The sequence below is a fragment of the Pseudophryne corroboree genome, chromosome 2 (assembly GCF_028390025.1).
Source record: "Pseudophryne corroboree isolate aPseCor3 chromosome 2, aPseCor3.hap2, whole genome shotgun sequence".
Classification (NCBI taxonomy): Eukaryota; Metazoa; Chordata; class Amphibia; order Anura; family Myobatrachidae; genus Pseudophryne; species Pseudophryne corroboree.
In genome coordinates, this window is record NC_086445.1 from 65,463,159 (window position 1) to 65,487,120 (window position 23,962).

The 23,962-nt window shown below is 46.7% G+C and overlaps 1 protein-coding gene across 3 annotated transcripts in view; it reads left to right on the top strand.

The window, feature by feature from the left end:
• The window catches only part of NOX4 (NADPH oxidase 4), a 502,226-nt gene that overhangs the window by 330,429 nt on the left and 147,835 nt on the right, over positions 1-23,962 (top strand). For all 3 annotated transcript variants that reach the window (XM_063951390.1, XM_063951389.1, XM_063951391.1), the window contains one exon: positions 5,919-6,000. In XM_063951390.1, the coding sequence (XP_063807460.1) occupies positions 5,919-6,000 (82 nt within the window). The remainder of the gene's footprint in view (positions 1-5,918; positions 6,001-23,962) is intronic.

Below are 23,962 nucleotides of genomic sequence, written 5' to 3' on the forward strand. Positions count from 1 at the left end.
TATAAGCCGAGGGGGGCTTTTTCAGCATAGAAAACTGTGCTGAAAAAGTCGGCTTATACTCGAGTATATACGGTATATGGCAGGATCACTGGAATTATATGGCAGGATCACTGGAATTATACGGCAGGATCACTGGATATATACGCCAGTACCACTGGAATTATACGGCAGGATCACTGGAATTATACGGCAGTACCACTGGACATATATGGCAGTATCACTGGACTGGATTTATATACCAGTAATACTGGAATTATACGGCAGAATCACTGGATTGTTAGAGGACACAACCACTGTGACTGGACTGATGCAGCACAAGACACTACCACTGTACTGATGTAGGACACTGAGGACGGAGACATGTCCTCTCTCTACATTCTCCAATGCCGGAGTGAAAATGGCGGAGACGCGCGGCTCCTTCTTTGGAATCCAAACCCAGTGAGAATCGGACAGCGGGATGATGACGTTTTGCCTCATTCTGGTTTCCGAGTCAGGCGGGAAAACCCGAGCCTGACTCGGATCCGGGCTCGGGTGATGACGTTCGGGCAGGTTCGGTTCTCGGGGAACCGAACCCGCTCATCTCTAGATATAACTGTATATCTTAGCAGGTCTCTGCTGGCAGCTGCACAGTCATGATGAAAGTATTTATCTCCTCAAACTAATGAGGTTACCTACCCATGACATATTCAGTTAATCCAGGTTGGATAATATGAATAATTCCCAGGAAAAAAGTCAATTTCCTACTTAGAATAAATGTTAATAACAGTGTGCAGCTAATGGAGTTTACGCTATATTCTATTTGTGAGGTAGAAATGACAGTCTGCCCGTACATCTATAAGGATTTACAATGATCTATCATTAGACTGCAGGCCACATAAACCTGCTTTGTTCTACTGCGTCTCCACGTAGCTTGGGCACAAGGGGCTGGGCCCAGTGCTGCAGAGAGCGGGGAGGGCACGGGGTACTGTAGGGGTGTGGCCTCATTGTGGAGGCATGGCCCCAATCCTACAAAAAAAAAAGTTTGCAAGGTACCATGTGCCCCTCAGCTAGGGGGTGGGCGATAAGGGCGACAGCTAAATCCCCAAATCACTAGTTTTGGCACTTGCACCAGCCCCATGGTAAGTGCAAGGGATCTGTCACACATTGGGTTCCGGGGACCCATCACAGGGTACGATGGTGTCACTTACTATCCATCTGTGCCCCCGCTGTGCCACGATAATGGTTTAAAGTGAGTCAATTACAAAGTAGTTCATAAATTAAAAGTACATTTGTGGGACTACAAGTCCCACTAGGCTGTGGTGCTGGTTATATTACTAGATTTCAGAGAAAATGGGACTTATGAATTTATGAATAAAACTGTCAAGATGCTGTTCTCTGATGCCTCATTTGCTGCATCAGTAATGTCACTGATTTCTACTATATTGATAGGCTACATTTTATATGAGTATTAGCTCAGCCCTCAAAATCACTTCATACACTGTATGGGCAGAAAGTACACTTTACAATTTGCAGTCTCCTTGGTAACGTAGATGTTTTATACAATTTGGAACATGATAGTAGTTTTAGTCAGTCTACACACTGTTAGAGTTAAAGAGGAAGACATGCCGTACTACCTCATTTATACACAGAGGAAGTAAGGAATCTGGGTTCTGTTAGAGGAAGTAAGAAATCTGGGTTCTGTTAGAGGAAGTAAGAAATCTGGGTTCTGTTAGAGGAAGTAAGAAATCTGGGTTCTGTTAGAGGAAGTAAGAAATCTGGGTTCTGTTAGAGGAAGTAAGAAATCTGGGTTCTGTTGGCATCTTGATTGGCTATGGTTCTTAGGACACCAGTGCAACATTTGCTACAGTGCTGACTCTAAATATTTGCGCTCTTATAGTTCTGGCCAGTACAAATTTTACTATCCTGTAAACAATAGTGCATAGGATTATACAGTGGTTCCTGAACGCGATCCTCAAGGCACCCCAACAGTCCAGGTTTTATGTATATCCCCGCTTGTGCACAGATGGTATAATCAAACTGACTGAGGTACTAATTAAGTCATCTGTGCCTAAGAATGGATATCCTTAAAACCTGGACTGTTGGGGTGTCTTGAGGACCACGTTTGGAAACCACTGGTATAGTATAAAAACACAGGGCAGACATTGATGATGCTGTATATAATGTTACAAAGCACCCCTCTCTAAGGGCGTTTGGCCTAGAAACAGAGAAGCCCAGATTTAACTTTTCGCCCCTGTGCGGCAGTGGCGGATTTAGCGAGGGGCGATTGGGGCAAACGCCCCCCTCCCCCCCTACACATACCGGCACCGGGATGGATGGCCGGGTCCCGACACGGTGCCGGACTGGAGAGCGGTGCAGCGCGGCGGGGGAAGGGGAGACGAAGAGTGACAGTGTAGGCGTGAGTACTGGGGGAGTGCCTGGTGCGAACAGGCATCCCCCCCCCCCCGCACACACGTCTGCTACTGCCGCCGATTCCCGTCTCCTTGACGCTGAAGGGAGGAGAGCGCTGCGCGCGCCTCTCCTGCCCACTGTGTCCCCGTCTCCGGCAGTCATTTTAAATGTCTGTGGCTGTCAGCCAATCAGAGCTCACGGACTGGCTCTTGATTGGCTGCCAGCCCGTGAGCTTTGATTGGCTCACAAGCCGGCGCTATATTTCAAATGGCCGCCGCTGGGGCACCGCTGGGGTCATGTGTATCTGGCACCGCTGGGGTCATGTGTATCTGGCACCGCTGGGGGTCATGTGTATCTGGTACCGCTGGGGTCATGTGTATCTGGCACCGCTGGGGTCATGTGTATCTGGCACCGCTGGGGTCATGTGTATCTGGCACCGCTGGGGTCATGTGTATCTGGCACCGCTGGGGTCATGTGTATCTGGCACCGCTGGGGTCATGTGTATCTGGCACCACTGGGGTCATGTGTATCTGGCACCGCTGGGGGCATTTGTGTATCTGGCACCGCGGGTGGCATTTGAGTATCTGGCACTGCTGGGGTCATTTGTGGATCTGATGTGAATTTCGGCTCATTCTATGTGCTATAATGTAAATTTCGGCTCATTCTGTGTGCTATAATGTGAATGTTGGCTTATTCTGTGTGGTATAATGTGAATTTTAGCTCATACCGTGTGGTATATTGTGATTTTCGGCTCATTCTGTGTGCTAGAATGTGAATTTCGGCTCATACAGTATACTATAATGTGAATTTCGTCTCATACCGTGTGGTATAATGTGAATTTCGGCTCATTCTGTGTGCTATAATGTGAGTTTCGGCTCATACAGTATGCTATAATGTGAATTTCGGCTCATACCGTGTGGTATAATGTGAATTTCGGCTCATACCGTGTGGTATAATGTGAATTTCGGCTCATTCTGTGTGGTATAATGTGAATTTTAGCTCATACCGTGTGGTATACTGTGATTCTTGGCTCATTCTGTGTAATATAATCTGAATTCCGCTCATACCGTGTGGTATAATGTGAATTTCGGCTCATACAGTATGCTATAATGTGAATTTCGGCTCATACCGTGTTTTATAATGTGAATTTCGGCTCATTCTGTGTGCTATGCAGGAATGGTGATTCGCCAGTCTGTATCACCAGTGCGCAGGGTACTTTCCACTAACTGGCAACATTTTATTAGTAATGGCAACAATAGGAAATTTTAGAAGCGAACGGGAAGGGCATCTCTAAGTGGGAGGAGCTATGATTAGGGGGAGTCATAATTCTTAAACCCCCCCCCCCCCTAAAAGCCTAAAAGTTAAGTCTAGATCCGCCACTGCTGTGTGGAATATTATCGCAGAGCTCTGTGCCTCTAATCTACGCTACATATAACAAGTGTAAAAACAGGAAATAATTCACGGAGCAGGAAACCTCCATATTGTGTTTAAACTCATAAACAGTGACTCACACTTAGTGCCTCCCATAAGAATCATGGCAGCACCATCCAAGGTGTGCAGGGGGAAGCGCGGCCAGGATATACGAACATACATGTGAAGTTATATGTAACATATGTCCTGGCTTCCTTCCCCGGGGATCCGCCGCAGCATGGGACACACTGCTCAGCCTGTCAATTGTCATTTAGCCCGCCCCAAGACTCCTGTGAATAAGGCCAATGGGAGTCCGGGCACTGGCGTTTCTATAATGGGTGCAGTGTGTGCGGTGCACACAGGCCCCTGAGTTCAGAGGGGGCCCCCACCGCACACACTGCACCCATTTTTAAAATAATGACCCCTCCGAAGTCCGGCGCCGGCATCCGTAGTGCTGTTAGAACACAGTGAAAATGGCTCAGCGGCCATTTTCCCGGAGATCTGCACATGCGCAGTAGAGTCTGAGCCCTCTAGTGTTCAGACTCTACAGCGCTCCAGGCAGAGAGGAAGGGGCCCGAACGGAGGAGGCTGAACACGGGCCTCATCCTCTCTTAAAACGCCCCAGAGTCCGGGGGTGGGCTAAATGACGATTGATAGGCTGAGCCAAACCCGCCATCAAGGGGGGGCGGTGGGGACTCCATTCCCGGGCCCAGACTGAGATGGGGCCCGGGTGGCTGCAGACAGCCTCGGAGGGACAGAGCCGCGGTAGTATTCTTACTGCAAAGACGGCCGTGAGCCAATTGTCATTCAGCAGCTCCCGATTGACTACTGGTCTGCAAGCTGTGATTGGCTCGCGGTCGGATCTGTAGTAAGAATACTGCCATGGCTCTGTCCCTCTATGCCATGACTGCCTGCTGGTGCGCAGGCAGCTGGCTCTTCTGTCCCCAATCCTCACTGCTGCCTCCAGGGCACCCTCAGAATGCTGCCACCCAGGACCCTCAAAATGTAAGTTTGGGGGATGCAGGAAGGAGCAATGGAGCAGCGTGTAGGGGGTGGCGGCCATGCCTCATTTGTCAGTCCCGGGCCCCATCATTTTTGATGCAGTTCTGGGCTGAGCAGAGTATCCTATGCTGCGGGGACTGCTGATTATGTGACCAAAACAAGAAAAACTGGTTTACAGTGCAGAACATTGCAGGCCATAGACACTTTATAAACATTACTGCATCAGCAGTCATAATACCCATATAAGCAGCAGGGCGGCAGAAACCAAGGATTTGGTGCCGTTGTAGGCAGTGGCTAGAAGATGATGGTATAAATGAGGGAAGGATAAGCACATGAGGGTTGAGGGCCCTGCTCCTGAGAGCTTACATTCTAAAGCGGATGGACAGACAGACAGGGGTGACACAGATGGGCAATAAAGTGAGCAAGGAGCTTGGAGAAGTAGCGTAGGAAAATTATGACCTCAGAACCTCTCGTGAGAGACGAGCTGGTAAAATGTTCGTATCAAAATAATTACTGTAAGTGGAATTAAGAACAATCATTTTAAGCCAGTGACATCAGAGAGGATCTTAATGACGAAGGTACAGTATTTACTCCTAGTGAACGAACAGGCCGCCTTTTCATGAGTGCAAGTATCACAGTGATGATGAGCCACAAAATGGCTGCCAGCACTTGATGTCCATTACAGGTGAAAATATATTCCCAGCATGCCTAGTGGCGGTTTCTCCAGTTACACCTGTAGTAGCAAATACTGGCACATTTCAGGAATCGTAGGCATTTGAAGGCCTACGAGTTATACAAGAACGGCCTTCCTGGTGAATACAGCACTATGTTCTCACTTTAATTATTACTATGGTTACTGTGGGGAAATCTGAAACTTCAGTTTTGAGTTTTATTCTATAGAGCAAATCAGTAAATTGAAAGTCGAACCAGAAACTGTCAAGTTAGTGCATAGTGTTTGTGTGCTGGAACTTGTTACGTTTATTCTTAATATATAATTTATTACATTTAATTTTTAGGTTTATGAAATCCGTATGACACATTTTGCAATGACATTTGTACGTGATATTCTATTTAGCCATTTCATTTTTAATTATATTTGTTCTTTTCTTGTTTAACAGAGAGATTATGTGACCTGTTGACTTCACAGGACAACCGGGAAACTGAAATCATCCCGATAGTTCATCAGAGGAAAAACCCAAAGTAAGTGCAGTCTACAGAAGACTGAGTATTATAATGTGGAAATGTACAGACAAGTTCTGCCAGTCATGCACATTGGTTACTGTTACCGCCAACTGCATGGACCAAAGTCACCACAATTCTGAGTTTAATAGAAATCTAAAGACTCATTATGGGGCAGTTTGCTAATGAGGTGGAAAGTAGAGATGAGCGCCTGAAATTTTTCGGGTTTTGTGTTTTGGTTTTGGGTTCGGTTCCGCGGCCGTGTTTTGGGTTCGAACGCGTTTTGGCAAAACCTCACCGAATTATTTTTGTCGGATTCGGGTGTGTTTTGGATTCGGGTGTTTTTTTCCAAAAACACTAAAAAACAGCTTAAATCATAGAATTTGGGGGTCATTTTGATCCCAAAGTATTATTAACCTCAAAAACCATAATTTACACTCATTTTCAGTCTATTCTGAATACCTCACACCTCACAATATTATTTTTAGTCCTAAAATTTGCACCGAGGTCGCTGTGTGAGTAAGATAAGCGACCCTAGTGGCCGACACAAACACCGGGCCCATCTAGGAGTGGCACTGCAGTGTCACGCAGGATGTCCCTTCCAAAAAACCCTCCCCAAACAGCACATGACGCAAAGAAAAAAAGAGGCGCAATGAGGTAGCTGTGTGAGTAAGATTAGCGACCCTAGTGGCCGACACAAACACCGGGCCCATCTAGGAGTGGCACTGCAGTGTCACGCAGGATGGCCCTTCCAAAAAACCCTCCCCAAACAGCACATGACGCAAAGAAAAAAAGAGGCGCAATGAGGTAGCTGACTGTGTGAGTAAGATTAGCGACCCTAGTGGCCGACACAAACACCGGGCCCATCTAGGAGTGGCACTGCAGTATGTATGTATAAAGAAAGAAAAAAAAACCACGGTTAGGTGGTATATACAATTATGGACGGGCTGCCGAGTGCCGACACAGAGGTAGCCACAGCCGTGAACTACCGCACTGTACTGTGTCTGCTGCTAATATATAGACTGGTTGATAAAGAGATAGTATACTCGTAACTAGTATGTATGTATAAAGAAAGAAAAAAAAACCACGGTTAGGTCACTGGTATATACAATTATGGACGGGATGCCGAGTGCCGACACAGAGGTAGCCACAGCCGTGAACTACCGCACTGTACACTGGTTGATAAAGAGATAGTAGTATACTCGTAACAACTAGTATGACGACGGTATAAAGAATGAAAAAAAAACCACGGTTAGGTGGTATATAATACAATTATGGTTGGACGGACTGCCTGCCGAGTGCCGACACAGAGGTAGCCACAGCCGTGAACTACCGCACTGTACACTGGTTGATAAAGAGATAGTAGTATACTCGTAACAACTAGTATGACGACGGTATAAAGAATGAAAAAAAAACCACGGTTAGGTGGTATATAATACAATTATGGTTGGACGGACTGCCTGCCGAGTGCCGACACAGAGGTAGCCACAGCCGTGAACTACCGCACAGTACACTGGTTGATAAAGAGATAGTAGTATACTCGTAACAACTAGTATGACGACGGTATAAAGAACAAAAAAAAAACCACGGTTAGGTGGTATATATTATAATACAATTATGGATGGACGGACTGCCTGCCGAGTTCCGACACAGAGGTAGCCACAGCCGTGAACTACCGCACTGTACACTGGTTGATAAAGAGATAGTAGTATACTCGTAACAACTAGTATGACGACGGTATAAAGAACGAAAAAAAAAACACGGTTAGGTGGTATATATTATAATACAATTATGGATGGACGGACTGCCTGCCGAGTTCCGACACAGAGGTAGCCACAGCCGTGAACTACCGCACTGTACACTGGTTGATAAAGAGATAGTAGTATACTCGTAACAACTAGTATGACTGACTATGACGGTATAAAGAATGAAAAAAAAAACACGGTTAGGTGGTATATATTATAATAATACAATTATGGATGGACGGACTGCCTGCCGAGTTCCGACACAGAGGTAGCCACAGCCGTGAACTACCGCACTGTACACTGGTTGATAAAGAGATAGTAGTATACTCGTAACAACTAGTATGACTGACTATGACGGTATAAAGAATGAAAAAAAAACCACGGTTAGGTGGTATATATTATAATACAATTATGGATGGACGGACTGCCTGCCGACTGCCGACACAGAGGTAGCCACAGCCGTGAACTACCGCACTGTACACTGGTTGATAAAGAGATAGTAGTATACTCGTAACAACTAGTATGACACTATGACGGTATAAAGAATGAAAAAAAAAACACGGTTAGGTGGTATATATTATAATACAATTATGGATGGACGGACTGCCTGCCGACTGCCGACACAGAGGTAGCCACAGCCGTGAACTACCGCACTGTACACTGGTTGATAAAGAGATAGTAGTATACTCGTAACAACTAGTATGACTGACTATGACGGTATAAAGAATGAAAAAAAAACCACGGTTAGGTGGTATATATTATAATAATACAATTATGGATGGACGGACTGCCTGCCGAGTTCCGACACAGAGGTAGCCACAGCCGTGAACTACCGCACTGTACACTGGTTGATAAAGAGATAGTAGTATACTCGTAACAACTAGTATGACTATGACGACGGTATAAAGAAAGAAAAAAAAATACCACGGTTAGGTGGTATATAATTATACAATTATGGATGGACGGACTGCCTGCCGAGTGCCGACTGCCGACACAGAGGTAGCCACAGCCGTGAACTACCACACTGTACTGTGTCTGCTGCTAATATAGACTGGTTGATAAAGAGATAGTATACAACAATATACTACTATACTGGTGGTCAGGCACTGGTCACCACTAGTCACACTGGCAGTGGCACTCCTGCAGCAAAAGTGTGCACTGTTTAATTTTAAATTAATATAATATTATGTACTCCTGGCTCCTGCTATAACAACCTGCAGTGCTCCCCAGTCTCCCCCACAATTATTATAAGCTTTTATACATTGATGTGCAGCACACTGGGCTGAGCTGAGTGCACACAGACTGAGTCACACTGTGTGACTGCTGTGTATCGTTTTTTTCAGGCAGAGAACGGATATAGCAGAGAACGGATATATTAAATAAAAGTTAACTTAACAACAACTGCACTGGTCACTGTGGTAAACTCTGTCTGCACAATCTCTCTCTCTCTCTCTCTTCTAATCTATTCTAATGGAGAGGACGCCAGCCACGTCCTCTCCCTATCAATCTCAATGCACGTGTGAAAATGGCGGCGACGCGCGGCTCCTTATATAGAATCCGAGTCTCGCGAGAATCCGACAGCGTCATGATGACGTTCGGGCGCGCTCGGGTTAACCGAGCAAGGCGGGAAGATCCGAGTCGCTCGGACCCGTGAAAAAAAAAGTGAAGTTCGTGCGGGTTCGGATTCAAAGAAACCGAACCCGCTCATCTCTAGTGGAAAGATGACCTTTTTCGGCCTGTATGGCTGCACTAAATAGCCCCAGTGACACTGAAAGTGATCTTGTCACACAGCCTGACGAAGGGTTCCATCTGGCATAGGCTAATACAATCGGGATGTAGTTATGCGACCGGCGGTCAGGAGCCCGCAGGTCACAATACCTCCCCCTACATCCCGCACCCTCACAATCCCGATGGTCGTCATGCCGACCAACAGGCACTATTCCCACTCGTGAGTGTCCACGACTCCTTATTCACATTACATCACATTGAATTGCTCCTTATTTACATTACACCACACACCATTCACACGGCCGCTAACACTGTGACCTCTGCCTCTGCTTGGATGCAGATGGGTCCTCATACATCTTGCCTCAATACGCCATGCTGCAGGAGATGCCTGGCATGAGTCAGCTCTGCTATCGTTGGGCGCCTTTTTTTGATGAAAATGCATCTTATTTGCATTGCTATGTGACTAGCATGCACAAGCAGCTTCTGCTGATTAAGATGATGGTGGTCATTCTGAGTTGATCGCTTGCTAGCTGCTTTTAGCAGCATTGCACACGCTAGGCCGCCGCCCTCTGGGAGTGTATCTTAGCTTAGCAGAATAGCGAACGAAAGATTAGCAGAACTGCTACTAAATAATTCCTTGCAGTTTCTGAGTAGCTCCAGACCTACTCCTAGATTGCGATCAGCTCAGTCCGTTTAGTTCCTGGTTTGACATCACAAACACGCCCTGCGTTCGGGCAGCCACTCCCCTGTTTCTCCAGCATTTTTACCTGGAAAGCCTGCGTTTTTTAGCACACTCCCTGAAAACGGCCAGTTTCCGCCCAGAAACACCCACTTCCTGTCAATCATACTACGATCACTCGAGCGATGAAAAAACATCGCTCGAGCTTGTGCAAATCTCCAAAGTTTTGTGTTAAATTACTGAACGCATGCGCGCTGCGTACCATGTGCATGCGCATTTTCCACCTAACCGCTCCGTTGCGAAAAGCGGCAACGAGCGAACAACTCGGAATGACCACCGATGTGCGGCATGCCTATATTCTGTGTGTGACTGTATCTGCATACCAAATGCTACATTACAGTGATTTCCAGGAATACACTGTAACATAGCATTTCGTATGCAGATACAGCCGCAGTGACACACAGAATATAGGCATGCCACATATAATTTTAATCAGCAGAAAGTGCTTGTGCCCCTAGACATACCAAATGCCCTGGGCATTTGCCTAGTTTACCTATGCCTAGGGCCAGCTCTGGTTGCGACAGATCGGAACCATTCACGTTTAGTTGAAATATGAAAACTGGTTTTATAATCTGCCTGTAAAGCTGAACCCACTAAACCATCCTCTGGTACCAGCCTTGTGAAGTGCATAACATGTCTTTACGTATCACAATATTCATTCACGGGCACAAGACGAAAGCAAGAATATGTGATTCTACTTTAAGCACCTTTAAAGTGCCATTATAGCACCTTTAAAGTGCCTATACCTTACAGGAATACTCCAGTAAGGTATGGGTGAGGTGGGCTATCTTTTAGGGTATGTACCGAACATGGGTGCCATCTTGAATCTAAGTCAGTTTTTCCATTTTCTGCACAGTTTTTAAAACAAAAGAGTGTACTGCGACTTTTGAATCCCTCTGTAGATTAAATTTACGAACAAGAGGTTGTAACATTCGGACTTTGCCTAGTGCTGAAACTACAGGGACTGATTCTTGGTCGCATGCATAGTTGTTGTAGCTGCAGGCAGCCATCGAAGCCTGATTGACTACTTTATGTTGATCCGCGTATATTTTCAAATAATGCGTGGGTTCATGCGTGTGCAAATGGAAGACACCAGTATCTCCCATTGATTGTATGCTGACATCCGTGACCAGTGATGGCTCCAGAGGTGGGGCTGCAGCACAGTCCAAAATTCAAATAGAGAAGCCACACCAACCGCCAGTGAGTTAATTTGGGGTGGCAGTTGGTGCGGCTCCAGTATTTGAATTTTACACTGCGCTGCAGCCCCACCTCTGGAGCCGTAACCTAGGTGCAAGAGTTCCACCTGAAACAGGCTTCCCTTCCCGCACACACGAAACAGATTTGCACAGAGCTTTTGATAGATGCCTATGCACAGAGACTTAGGGGTCTATTTACTAAGCCTTGGCCGGAAATAAAGTGGATGGAGGTAAAGTACCAGCCAATCAGCTCCTAACTGTCATTTTTCAAACACAGCTTGTAACACGGCAGTTAGGAACTGATTGGCTGGTACTTTATCTCCGTCCACTTTATCTCCATCCAAGGCTTAGTAAATAGAGCCCATTGTGTGGAGCGAAGGCACCCTTAGTAAGTGTAGCAGGCTCTGGTGCCTGGATGTGTGAGCTCCACCGGGTCCGCCTATGACACACCATGACACTCTCACAAATCAGGGTAGTTCCGTAAAATCACATTGTGACTGCCCAGTCTCTGCCCCAAAACGCCCTATTTCATGAATAGATTGATCCGGCAAAGTTGTGTTTGACTCCGAAAGACTATAATGGGTATACACAAAAATGTGTAAAGTCGCTTCCGCTCATTGGCTATATGTAAAATCTCGCAATTTGCGTCCGTGAAGACAGATCCGTACAAATCAGCCTATCCGACTGTAATCTACATTATTGCTTAATGTATGTGGAAGTAATTTTGGAACTGATGATTGTAACAAAAAAAACACATGAAGGATGCAAATAATAATGGGGCAGATGTATTATCCTGGAGGTGGCATAACGAAGTGATAAAGCAGTGATAAATGTAAGGTGTGATAAACGCACCAGCTAATCAACTCCTAACTGTTAATTTACATATTGCAGCTGATTGGCTGGTGCGTTTATCACCTTGCACATATCACTGGTTTATCACTTCCTTATGCCTTCTTCAGGTTAATACTTCTGCCCCATAGTGTTAAGTTGTAATATCAGACGGATGTCCTCCTATGTAGAGCTGCGTATACATTTGTAATAGCAGATGAATATTGTACAGTATATGACGGGTATTCCTGTGCAGACGGAGAGAATGTCACCAAACACCAAGACACCAAAACAAGATTACCTTCAGAAAGAGAGATTGAAATGAGCAAAATGAGATTATTGCTACAAAAATATTGCACAGATATTTTATACCGGCTGTTAAGAAATGGACGCAATTGTTTACTACTGCCAGGGGCAGTGGCGTAACTTTACATTTTTCTCCCCCCTGCCAAAAAAGTTTCTGGCGTCACCACCCCCACCCCCCTACTGACCAATCATACTTTAGGGGTACACTTAGTTATATGAACAAGATCTGGGCCTGGTGCCCTGATCTCTCCCTTACAGCTCAGGTCTATGGGTCTAACTGAGGTCAGACATCAGTGATCTGCATCTATTACCCAGATCACTTTATTTTAACAGGAGGCTCTTGCCTATGGACCTGACTAATTGGGGCTCAGAGTAATCTCAGCCTAATGCCCAGATCATTTTATATAATGAGGCTCAGGCCCTTTTGGCCTACATACTTTGGGGTATGCCAGTTGAGTGACCTGTGCCTAGTGCCCAGATCACTCTTATTTACCTAGGGGCACACAAACTAATAGGCCCTTGTGCCCTCTTCTGCAGCGCCACCTCATCTTTTCTTCTTCCAGCCAATGCCTTCTATCTTCCCTCTTGAGACCGGCATCTTCTGGCCTCTTCTAGAGCCACCGGAGCTCTTCAGCCGGAGTCTTCTCCCGGCTCCTGCCGCAGCACATCTTTATTCTCTTCCGGTGGCGCCTGACGTCAAATGGGGCACCGTTAAGAAGGGGAGTACTGATTACACTGGCTCCAGCCCGTTGGGGGGGCAGCTAGCTGCTAAGGAGGACAACGTGGATAGTATTTTTCAGGTACTTTTTTTTAGTAGGGTATGGCTACACTGCATGAATTTAGGCCACGCCCACCTAGTACTCGGGCCCAGTTGAACTTTCTACTGCCCTGCCTACTGCATCTGATGATTTTCCTTTTGACTTCTTTAAGATCGTCAGGCTGTGATTGATGATGCTTTTTACCCCCAGCATACCATAGTAGATAGAGGTCTTATTTCCTAAATTCTTTTGTAAAAATATTGGCTGTGTCACTCGCCTATCATTTTTAGGTATTATTTTTTTTAGCTGTGTACATGGTACTGATTGTGTTGTAATACTCATGAATTTTATACTGTACCTGCGCAGACAATGGACGTTATGCAGAAATGTAAAAGGGTATAATAAGTAAAAGTAACATGAGGATTTCTCCGTGTGTATGCCCCATAGCGATAGCGATGCATGTCCCCGCGCATCGCTATCGCCGGTTCTAGATTGGCCTGCAGGCACTATCTAGTTACATCGCACACTTCACCGCTGGGTGCTGAGTGGGGGGAGATATGTGTGCTGAGCGTTCTGTGATAGATCGCTCAGCACACATCTCTCCGTCTGTACCCCTCTTTACACTGTAGCCATATGTGACAACCAAACGTTTACAGAGAGCCGTAGTGACAAGTAGGACATGGTGCTATCTATATTAAGTTGCTTAGTAACCATGATTTTTGTCCGGCTTTCATCTTAATGTCTCTGGGGGCCTGAGAGCTGTCCAGTATTGTGCCACAAATCGCAGGTGCAAAATAGCATTCTCTATAAAAATAAAAGCCACAATTACAACTGCATGCAAAGGGGCAACTGTGTTAAGATGCACGCTGGTTGTCAACAGTAGCATATGCTATATATCTGACACCAGGCACAGACACCCACATGCCACTTGTGCCCAGATTTGTAAAACATTTATTTTATGTGCGACAAACAACACACTGGCTGTTATACATCAATAAAAATGTAAAAAAAAAAAAAAAAAAAACTAATACAAGAAAAGCAGAACTTCCTGTCTGAGCACCAACAGCCAATCACAGGCATTCCGCTAATGCTGGCAGCTTCCTGTCTGAGCATCAACAGCCAATCACAGGCGTTACACTAGTGCTGGCAGCTTCCTGCCTGAGCGCCAAAAGCCAGTCGCAGACACTTCAGTAGTGCTTGCGACCGCATCAGCACCACACGCTATTTCCATCTGCCCTTTGAGCACTCGAAAATAATACAGCTTCATCAGGTGTAAATGCATCAATTTCCCAGGTTGCCTGCGTCCGCTATTGCGCATCCGTGCTGACCTCGACCAATGTTAGAATGACCCTTTCCCACCTATATGGGTGTAAGCAGGTGTGAGCTACATAAGCACACAAAGTTGCATAGATGTACTGTAGACAGGGCCGTCTTTTCGTATGGGCTCAATGGGCACTTGCCCAAGGGCCCCAGGAGTCTAAGGGCCAGAGGTTGATAGGGGTACCGGATTTTTTAAAATCAGCCCTGGGGAACCCGAAATTTCCAACTTCAAAGCAGTGGTCCCAATGTTAGCCTGTTAATTGCTCTTCCCAGCCAGATATCTCGGGTTCTGTCAGACTTAGAGTTTTTCTGAGGGTATGCTTGTCTCTACTATGCGCAGAACCAGAGATTCCAACTTCAAAGCAGTGGTCCCAATGTTAGCCTGTTAATTGCTCTTCCCAGCCAGATATCTCGGGTTCTGTCAGACTTAGAGTTTTTCTGAGGGTATGCTTGTCTCTACTATGCGCAGAACCAGAGATTCCAGCAGCTGGTCTCTGCTCCAGCTCCACATGCCTGGTATGTAGTTTTATCAGTGGTGCAAGTAGAAAAAATGTCTTACAGGTACTGTGTGCGCACTCGGCAAAAAAATGGGGGTGGCCAAATGCCACATGGGGCATGGCCAATGAAAATAGGGGTGTGATACACATATGGGGGGGGGGGGGCAAATACACATATGACCCCAATAGTGCCAGATACACATTGCCCCACAGTGCCAGATATACATTGCCCCACAGTGCCAGATATACATTGCCCCACAGTGCCAGATATACATTGCCCCACAGTGCCAGATACACAAATGCCCCCAGAGTGCCAGATATACATTGCCTCACAGTGCCAGATATACATTGCCTCACAGTGCCAGATATACATTGCCCCACAGTGCCAGATATACATTACCCCACAATGCCAGATATACATTGCCCCACAGTGCCAGATACACAAATGCCCCCAGAGTGCCAGATATACATTGCCTCACAGTGCCAGATATACATTGCCTCACAGTGCCAGATACACAAATGCCTCCACTGTGTCAGATATACATTGCCCCCCAGTGCCAGATACAGAAATGCCCCACAGTGCCAGATATGCCCCCAGTGCCAGATACACATGTCCCCCCAGTGCCAATATAAAGAAATGCCCCCAGTGCCAGATATGCCCTCAGTGCCAGATATGCCCCCAGTGCCAGATAGAGATGCTCCCAGTGCCAGATACAGAAATGCCCCCCAGTGCCAGAGATGCCCCCAGTTCCAGATACAGAGATGCCCCAGTGCCACATACATATGTCCCCGCAGTGCCAGATACACATGCCCCCCCCCATCCCCTGCTGCTTACCGCGCTGCTGCTTCCTGTGTGTGAGGGGAGGAGAGCGCAGCGTGCGCCTCTCCTGCCCCTCAGTGTCTACCTTCAATTAGGCGCCGATCCGTGATCACGGGCAGGCGCCGAATTGAGGGTAGCAACGGCGCGTTGAGCAGCATCAGGGGAGGGAAGGACCAGCAGCCCGGCGGCGTGGGTACGACGTACCCAAGGCTAAATTCTTAAGGGTACGCCATACCCACTCGTACCCGCACACTTGCAGCGTTGAGTTTTATATTTTCGTTGCTGGATTGCTCTGGCTCCTGAACTCTGATCCCCAAGTCCCCAGTACCTTCTGAAAGGTGGGACTCTCTAGTTTTTTTTTGTTTTTTTTTTATCCCATTCAAAGCTAAGAAATCTTTCTGCAGCAGGGTACACTGTGTTGCCTCCAGGCACTGTTAGCTCAGTTTTTCAGTTGGTGCTGCAGCAGCAGCAGCAGGTCACCATAACAGGAGGGCTGCACTAGGCAGCCTTGAAAAAGCTTTTTCTGTCTGAAAATTTCTTCAAAACTGGACTGTCAGTGCTGTATGTCATGGGTCTTCATAGCAAAGGGTTTGAACACATATGCACATGCCAATTTTCAGATTTTTATTTATAAAAATTATTTTTTATATTAATTTTTCTCATTTCACTTCACCAACTTAGACTATTTTGTGCAGATCCATCATATAAAATTCAGATAAAAAAATAAAATTCAGATTAAAAAAAATTATTAAATTACAGGTTGTAATGTAACAAAATAGGTAATAAGCCAAGGGGGGTGAATACTTTAGCAAGGCACTGTATATATACATATATTAGTTCAGCGCAGTTTTATTGTAATATAATAATTATCTGCATTGCTAATGTGACTGGGTGTGCCTGTATCTGCTGTGAGGTTTCACTTTCAGTGTTTCCCAGAGATCTATCACTATGGCCCTCATTCCGAGTTGATCGGTCGCAAGGCGAATTTAGCAGAGTTACACACGCTAAGCCGCCGCCTACTGGGAGTGAATCTTAGCTTCTTAAAATTGCGACCGATGTATTCGCAATATTGCGATTACTAACTACTTAGCAGTTTCAGAGTAGCTTCAGACTTACTCTGCCTGTGCGATCAGTTCAGTGCTTGTCGTTCCTGGTTGACGTCACAAACACACCCAGCGTTCGCCCAGGCACTCCCACCGTTTCTCCGGCCACTCCTGCGTTTTTTCCGGAAACGGTAGCGTTTTCAGCCACACGCCCCTGAAACGCCGTGTTTCCGCCCAGTAACACCCATTTCCTGTCAATCACATTACGATCGCCGGAGCGAAGAAAAAGCCGTGAGTAAAAATACTTTCTTCATAGTAAAGTTACTTGGCGCAGTCGCAGTGCGAACTTTGCGCATGCGTACTAAGCGGATTTTCACTGCGATGCGATGAAAAAGAACGAGCGAACAACTCGGAATGAGGGCCTATATTCTGTACCCTAAGGGACTAGGGTGGTCATTCAGACCTGATCGCATGCTAGCTTTTTTTGCTGCGTTGCGATCAGGTCAGAACTGCGCATGCACCGCAAAGCGCACACGCGTCGCACGGGTACAAAGCGGATCATTGCTGTGCGATGGGTTTTACGAAGAATCCATTTGCACAGCCGATCGCAAGGAGATTGACAGGAGGAGGGCGTTTGTGGGTGGCAACTTACCATTTTCTGGGAGTGTTTGGAAAAACGCAGGCGTGTCCAAGCGTTTGCAGGGCGGCTGTCTGACGTCAATTCCGGGCCTGGACAGGCTGAAGTGATCGCAGCGGCTGAGTAAGTTCTGGGCAACTCAGAAACTGCACAAATATTATTTGTACCGCCTGGCTGCACATGCGATCGCACACTTGCACAGCTAAAATTCACTCCCCTGTAGGCGGTGACTATCTGATCGCAGCACTGCAAATAATTGCTAGAGAGCGATCAGGTCTGAATTAGACCCTAGGCTCGTTTATATAGTGCGTCATAGTATTTACCTATTACGTGTATTCTACTGTGTACTTAGTCACATAATACCGAATTTATTTGCATGTGTTGTGTACTGGGGACTCAGTCACATACTATCGGATTTATTTGCAGGTATTATACTCTGGCTTCATCGTACTAAACCGTTCTGTGTTGCATTTGTTTGCAATGCCTAACAGAAAGGGCAGTAAGTCTGTGGACGCTCCTGCATCATGCAGAGCATGCGCCAATGATTTACCAGAGGGGGAAGCTGTGTATGATGGTCTGTGTACTATGTGCCATACACCCCCTAGTCAGTCCGCGGCTCCTGTAACCAATCAAGAGCCACCCTGGGCCGCGTTCTCAAACCTACTGGATACTCTAGTGGAACGCCTAACGCCCCCTATGGGACCACCTGTACCATTACAGCCTCAAATAGTCCCTATGGTGATTCCGCATGGGCGGACAACCTGTCTAAACAGTTGCAGCAGTTGACTCATTTCTTGGTCAGACAAAATTCTACCCCAGGTAAATCCCATGTCTCTGGGTCATCTAAGCGGGTTGCTTCCTCCTCACAATCCACAAATCTCTCAGATATTTCATCTGAAGAGGAGGGGGAACATACTGTCCTGTCAGACACTGAATCAGGCGTTTCTGACGAGGATTTTACATTGCAAGTTGACGTCCCTGCTCTAGTGGTTGCTATTAAGCAAATCCTACAAATCACTGTCACCAAGAATACTGACATGTTTAAATGGCAGAAGGTGGCTAAAAATCTATTACCCCATTCTGACCATTTGGTAGACATCAGGCAGGAACCCTGGTCTAATCCAGGGAAAGACCTCAAAAAGAAAAAGGGGTTGTATCTATAAGGTTCACACATAAGATAAAAAGTCACTTTTATTATAACTTTATTAAAATTGCCATTTAATGAGTACAGTCGCAAAATTTAATGTTACAACCAATAGCAATGTGCTCAAAGATAGAGCATGTGAAATAGATGTTAAAAAGAACAAATGTCTCCTCCGTTCGGATTACTTCTGTCACCAATTCACACAGGTATATAAATATCATGAATATAGATCACAGGTTCTCAAACTCGGTCCTCAGGAGTCTACTCCTGAGTCCTGCTCTCAGACTCTAACTGCTCCCCACTGTCAGTGTCTCCCCCACAAGTCAGATAATTAATACAGTCACACTATCTAATCTATATCACTTCAGCAAGTAGTAGTAGTATAGTAGTACTCCTCCTAATAATGCTCCCCAAAATTACTACTACTGTGTCTCTCTCTACTGTCTCACTCTCTTCTCTAAACGGAGAGGACGCCAGCCACGTCCTCTCCCTATGAATCTCAATGCACGTGTGAAAATGGCGGCGACGCGCGGCTCCTTATATAGAATCCGAGTCTCGCGATAGAATCCGAGCCTCGCGAGAATCCGACAGCTGGATGATGACGTTCGGGCGCGCTCGGGTTAACCGAGCAAGGCGGGAAGATCCGAGTCGCTCGGACCCGTGTAAAAAAACATGAAGTTCGGGCGGGTTCGGTTTCCGAGGAACCGAACCCGCTCATCTCTACTCAGGACCCCACACAGTGCATGTTTTGCAGGTCTCCTCACAAAATCACAAGTGAAATAATTAGCTCCACCTGTGGACCTTTTAAAATGTGTCAGTGAGTAATTAATACACCTGTGCACTTGCTGGGTTACCTGCAAAACATGCACTGTGTGGGGTCCTGAGGACCGAGTTTGAGAACCACTGATATAGATTATGCCCTTAACAATTTTGTTTTCTTATTTGTCTCTCAATAAAAATATATTTATCAAAATGGTGTGTATACAGTATGTATGATTTATAATAAACCGATAGCTGTCCATCCACTTGAGGTATATACATGTCACGATCCGGGTATCTGGACGCCATTTCTTACCCATCAGATGCCTCCTAAGGCTGGCTCAGCGCTCCAGGACCGGATTCCATCTGTTATCCTGATGTGTACATTCCTGTATCCTCTCCTGTCACTCTGGGACGCTGTCACAGTAAACGCCATATTACACCTGGCATGGCGTCTCCCGCGGCCTCTGCCGCCGTCCCTGAACTTCTGCATGCAGAGTGTCTGAGTGGCGATTATGTCAGCCGCGGCCTCCGCTGTGTCCGCGTGGTTGGATGTGCATCTGTCAGCCTGGCGCCTCCTGTCTCCGGTGGCCGGCGCCGCCATTACTGTTTTCATTACCACATGGATTACAAACCAAACTTCCCTCCAAGTGTCTGCATGGGTGCAGCCATCTTGGATTCTGTCAGCTGATCATTTCCACCAATCTGTCTCAGTATTGATAATCTGCATAATTGCCTAGCCAATCCCTTCCTTGCTGCAGGTATAAATACACTGTGCCTGAGCAAGGAAGGCGTCAGTGCTTTGGTTGTCAAACCTAGTTCCTGTTTGTCTCTCTCCTGTGATTGTCTTCCAGGTTCCAGCTCCTGTCTCAAGACTTCCACCATAGAGACCCGCACCAGCATTCCACCTGCGGTGTAGCCTGACTCTCCAATCCATTGTGGATTCATCTGTTTCCAGCTACAACATTACCTGCTTCCAGCTCAGCTTCCAGCAGAGTACAGCTTCCCTTAAAGGGCCGGTGTCCTTTCTACACTTTACCACTCTCCACCGGTATTATTATTTCTCCGCTCTCAAGTTCTACATTTCAGTTCATATTTCATCGCTCCCAAGTTCATTTATTATTTAACTGGTTCCAGCCAGTATCCACTCCGTGCTAACAACAGTCTGGTTCCAGCCAGTATCCACAGCAGCTGTTTTATCTTCAGCAACCCAGCTTTTCCTGGAACACCAGCTGGCACAATCCTGGGTTATCTCCATTGCTACAGTCAGGCCTGGTAAGGACTTTCCATCTAGAAGATCATAAGAACTATCTCACACTACCAGTGCCCTGTGGCTCCTGCCATCCTGTAGTACCCAGGAACTGTATTTATTCTTTGCTGACTTTTACGTTTTCTTTTACTGCTGCTGTGTTGCGGAGTTGTCATAATAAACATCATTGACTTTTATCCAAGTTGTCGTGGTCACGCCTTCGGGCAGTTATTATTCATGTTACTTACATGTCCAGGGGTCTGATACAACCTCCCAGGTTCCGGTACATCTCAGCCCCTACAACTGAGGCTGCCTCCCGTCAGCTCAGGCCCTCAGTTGTGACAGTAAGCACTGACCTAATGAATCCAGCCGGAGACCAGGATCAAGCGGCCAGGCCGATGCAAGAACTGGCAGCCCGACTAGAACATCAGGAGGCTGCACAGGGCCACATCATCCGCTGTCTCCAGGATCTCTCTACTCGGCTGGATGGGATTCAGACAACTCTCCGTGGATCAGGCGCGTCTGGTGCGTCAACCACAGTGACTCCAGCTATAACCCCACCCACCTTACCCATTTCTGCTCCACGTCTTCATCTTCCAACGCCAGCAAAATTTGACGGATCTCCAAGATTCTGCAGGGGATTTCTCAACCAGTGTGAGATTCAGTTTGAGCTACAACCTGGCAATTTTCCCAGTGACCGTACAAAAATTGCCTACATTATTTCTCTTCTCAGTGGCTCAGCCCTTGATTGGGCATCACCGTTATGGGAGAGGTCCGACACCCTGCTATCTTCCTACACTGCCTTCGTGTCAACATTCAGGCGCATCTTCGACGAGCCAGGCCGGGTAACCTCAGCTTCATCCGAGATTCTCCGTTTACGCCAGGGGTCACGTACTGTAGGACAATATCTGATACAGTTCCAGATCCTGGCATCCGAACTGGCATGGAACGACGAGGCCCTGTATGCTGCATTCTGGCATGGCTTATCTGAGCGTATTAAAGATGAGTTAGCTACCAGAGACTTACCTTCTAAGTTAGATGAGCTAATCTCACTCTGCACGAAAGTTGATTTACGTTTCAGAGAGAGAGCAACTGAGCGTGGAAGATCATCTGCTCCAAAATCTTCTGCTCCTCCTCCTCGTCAACTGTCACCATCTAAAGATGAGCCCATGCAACTTGGCCGTTCCCGTTTATCTCCTGCTGAGCGCCGAAGACGTCTCTCCGAGTTTCTCTGTCTCTATTGTGCAGCTCCGTCTCACACCATTAATGCCTGTCCCAAACGTCCGGGAAACTCCAAATCCTAGCTCGCCAAGGAGAGGGCCGGCTAGGAGTAATGATCTCCTCTCCATCTCCTCAAGATTGTAATCTCCCAGTCTCGCTTCAAGTTGCTCAACGTTATCGGAACGTCATTGCCCTCCTTGATTCCGGAGCAGCTGGGAACTTTATTACCGAAGCCTATGTTAAACGGTGGTCCCTACCCACCGAGAGACTTCCTTCGTCCATTTCTTTAACTGCCGTGGATGGCAGCAAAATTTTTGATGCAGTTATTTCTTTAAGGACTCTACCAGTTCGTCTGAGAGTGGGAGTTCTTCATTCCGAACTTATTTCTTTTTTAGTGATTCCAAGAGCCACACATCCTGTGGTCCTGGGCCTTCCATGGCTCCGTCTTCACAATCCTACAATTGATTGGACGACTACGCAAATCCTGGCATGGGGTTCCTCCTGTGCTGAGACATGTTTGTTTAAAGTATTGCCTGTCTGTTCTTCCTCCCCCAGGTCGTCTGATGTCCCACCTCCTCCATATCAAGATTTCACGGATGTGTTCAGTAAAGCTTCTGCTGATATCCTTCCTCCTCATAGAGAATGGGACTGTCCGATTGATCTCGTTCCAGGGAAGGTTCCACCTCGAAGCCGAACTTATCCGTTGTCTCTGCCTGAGACGCATTCTATGGAGGAATATATTAAAGAGAACCTAGCAAAGGGGTTCATTCGACCTTCTTCTTCTCCAGCCGGCGCAGGCTTCTTTTTTGTAAAAAAGAAAGATGGTGGTCTGCGGCCGTGCATCGACTACAGAGGTTTGAACGACATTACCATCAAGAACCGTTATCCTTTACCCCTGATTACTGAGCTCTTTGACAGAGTTAGCGGAGCTACCATCTTTACAAAGCTGGACTTGCGAGGTGCATACAATCTCATCCGGATCCATGAGGGTGACGAGTGGAAGACCGCCTTTAACACCCGTGACGGACATTATGAGTACCTCGTCATGCCCTTCGGATTGAGCAATGCTCCAGCTGTCTTCCAGCATTTTGTCAATGAGATCTTCAGAGACATTCTATACCGTCATGTCGTGGTCTATCTAGACGATATCCTCATTTTTGCCAACGATTTAGAGGAACATCGTTTTTGGGTTAAAGAGGTTCTGTCCCGTCTCCGTGTCAATCATCTCTATTGCAAATTAGAAAAATGCGTCTTTGAAGTCAAGTCCATTCCGTTTCTAGGGTACATTGTGTCCGGTTCCGGACTAGAGATGGATCTTGAGAAACTACAAGCAATCCAAAATTGGCCGGTACCCTTAACCCTCAAAGGGGTCCAGAGGTTCTTAGGGTTCGCCAACTATTACCGAAAGTTTATACGAGACTTTTCCACCATTGTGGCGCCTATTACTGCTTTCACTAAGAAGGGTGCTAACCCGTCCAAGTGGTCTGAAGAAGCCATGCAAGCATTTCATCTTTTAAAACAAAGGTTCATCTCTGCGCCTGTTCTGAAACAGCCTGACATCGACTCTCCTTTCATCTTAGAGGTGGATGCCTCCTCCGTTGGAGTAGGAGCGGTGTTATCTCAGAGGGCTAAAGATGGCCATTTACACCCTTGCAGTTTCTTCTCCCGGAAGTTCTCCCCAGCTGAGCGCAACTATGCCATTGGCGACCAGGAGTTGCTAGCCATCAAGCTCGCTCTAGAAGAGTGGAGGTATCTGTTGGAGGGAGCTTCTCATTCAATCACCATACTTACAGACCACAAGAACCTTTTATACCTGAAGGGCGCACAATGTCTCAACCCTCGTCAGGCCAGATGGGCACTTTTCTTTTCCAGGTTCGACTTTAAACTCCAGTTCTGTCCGGGCTCTCAGAATCGCAAGGCCGATGCCCTTTCCCGCTCATGGGAGCAAGAAAATGAGTCAGAGTCTTCAGACAAGCATCCTATTATAAATCCG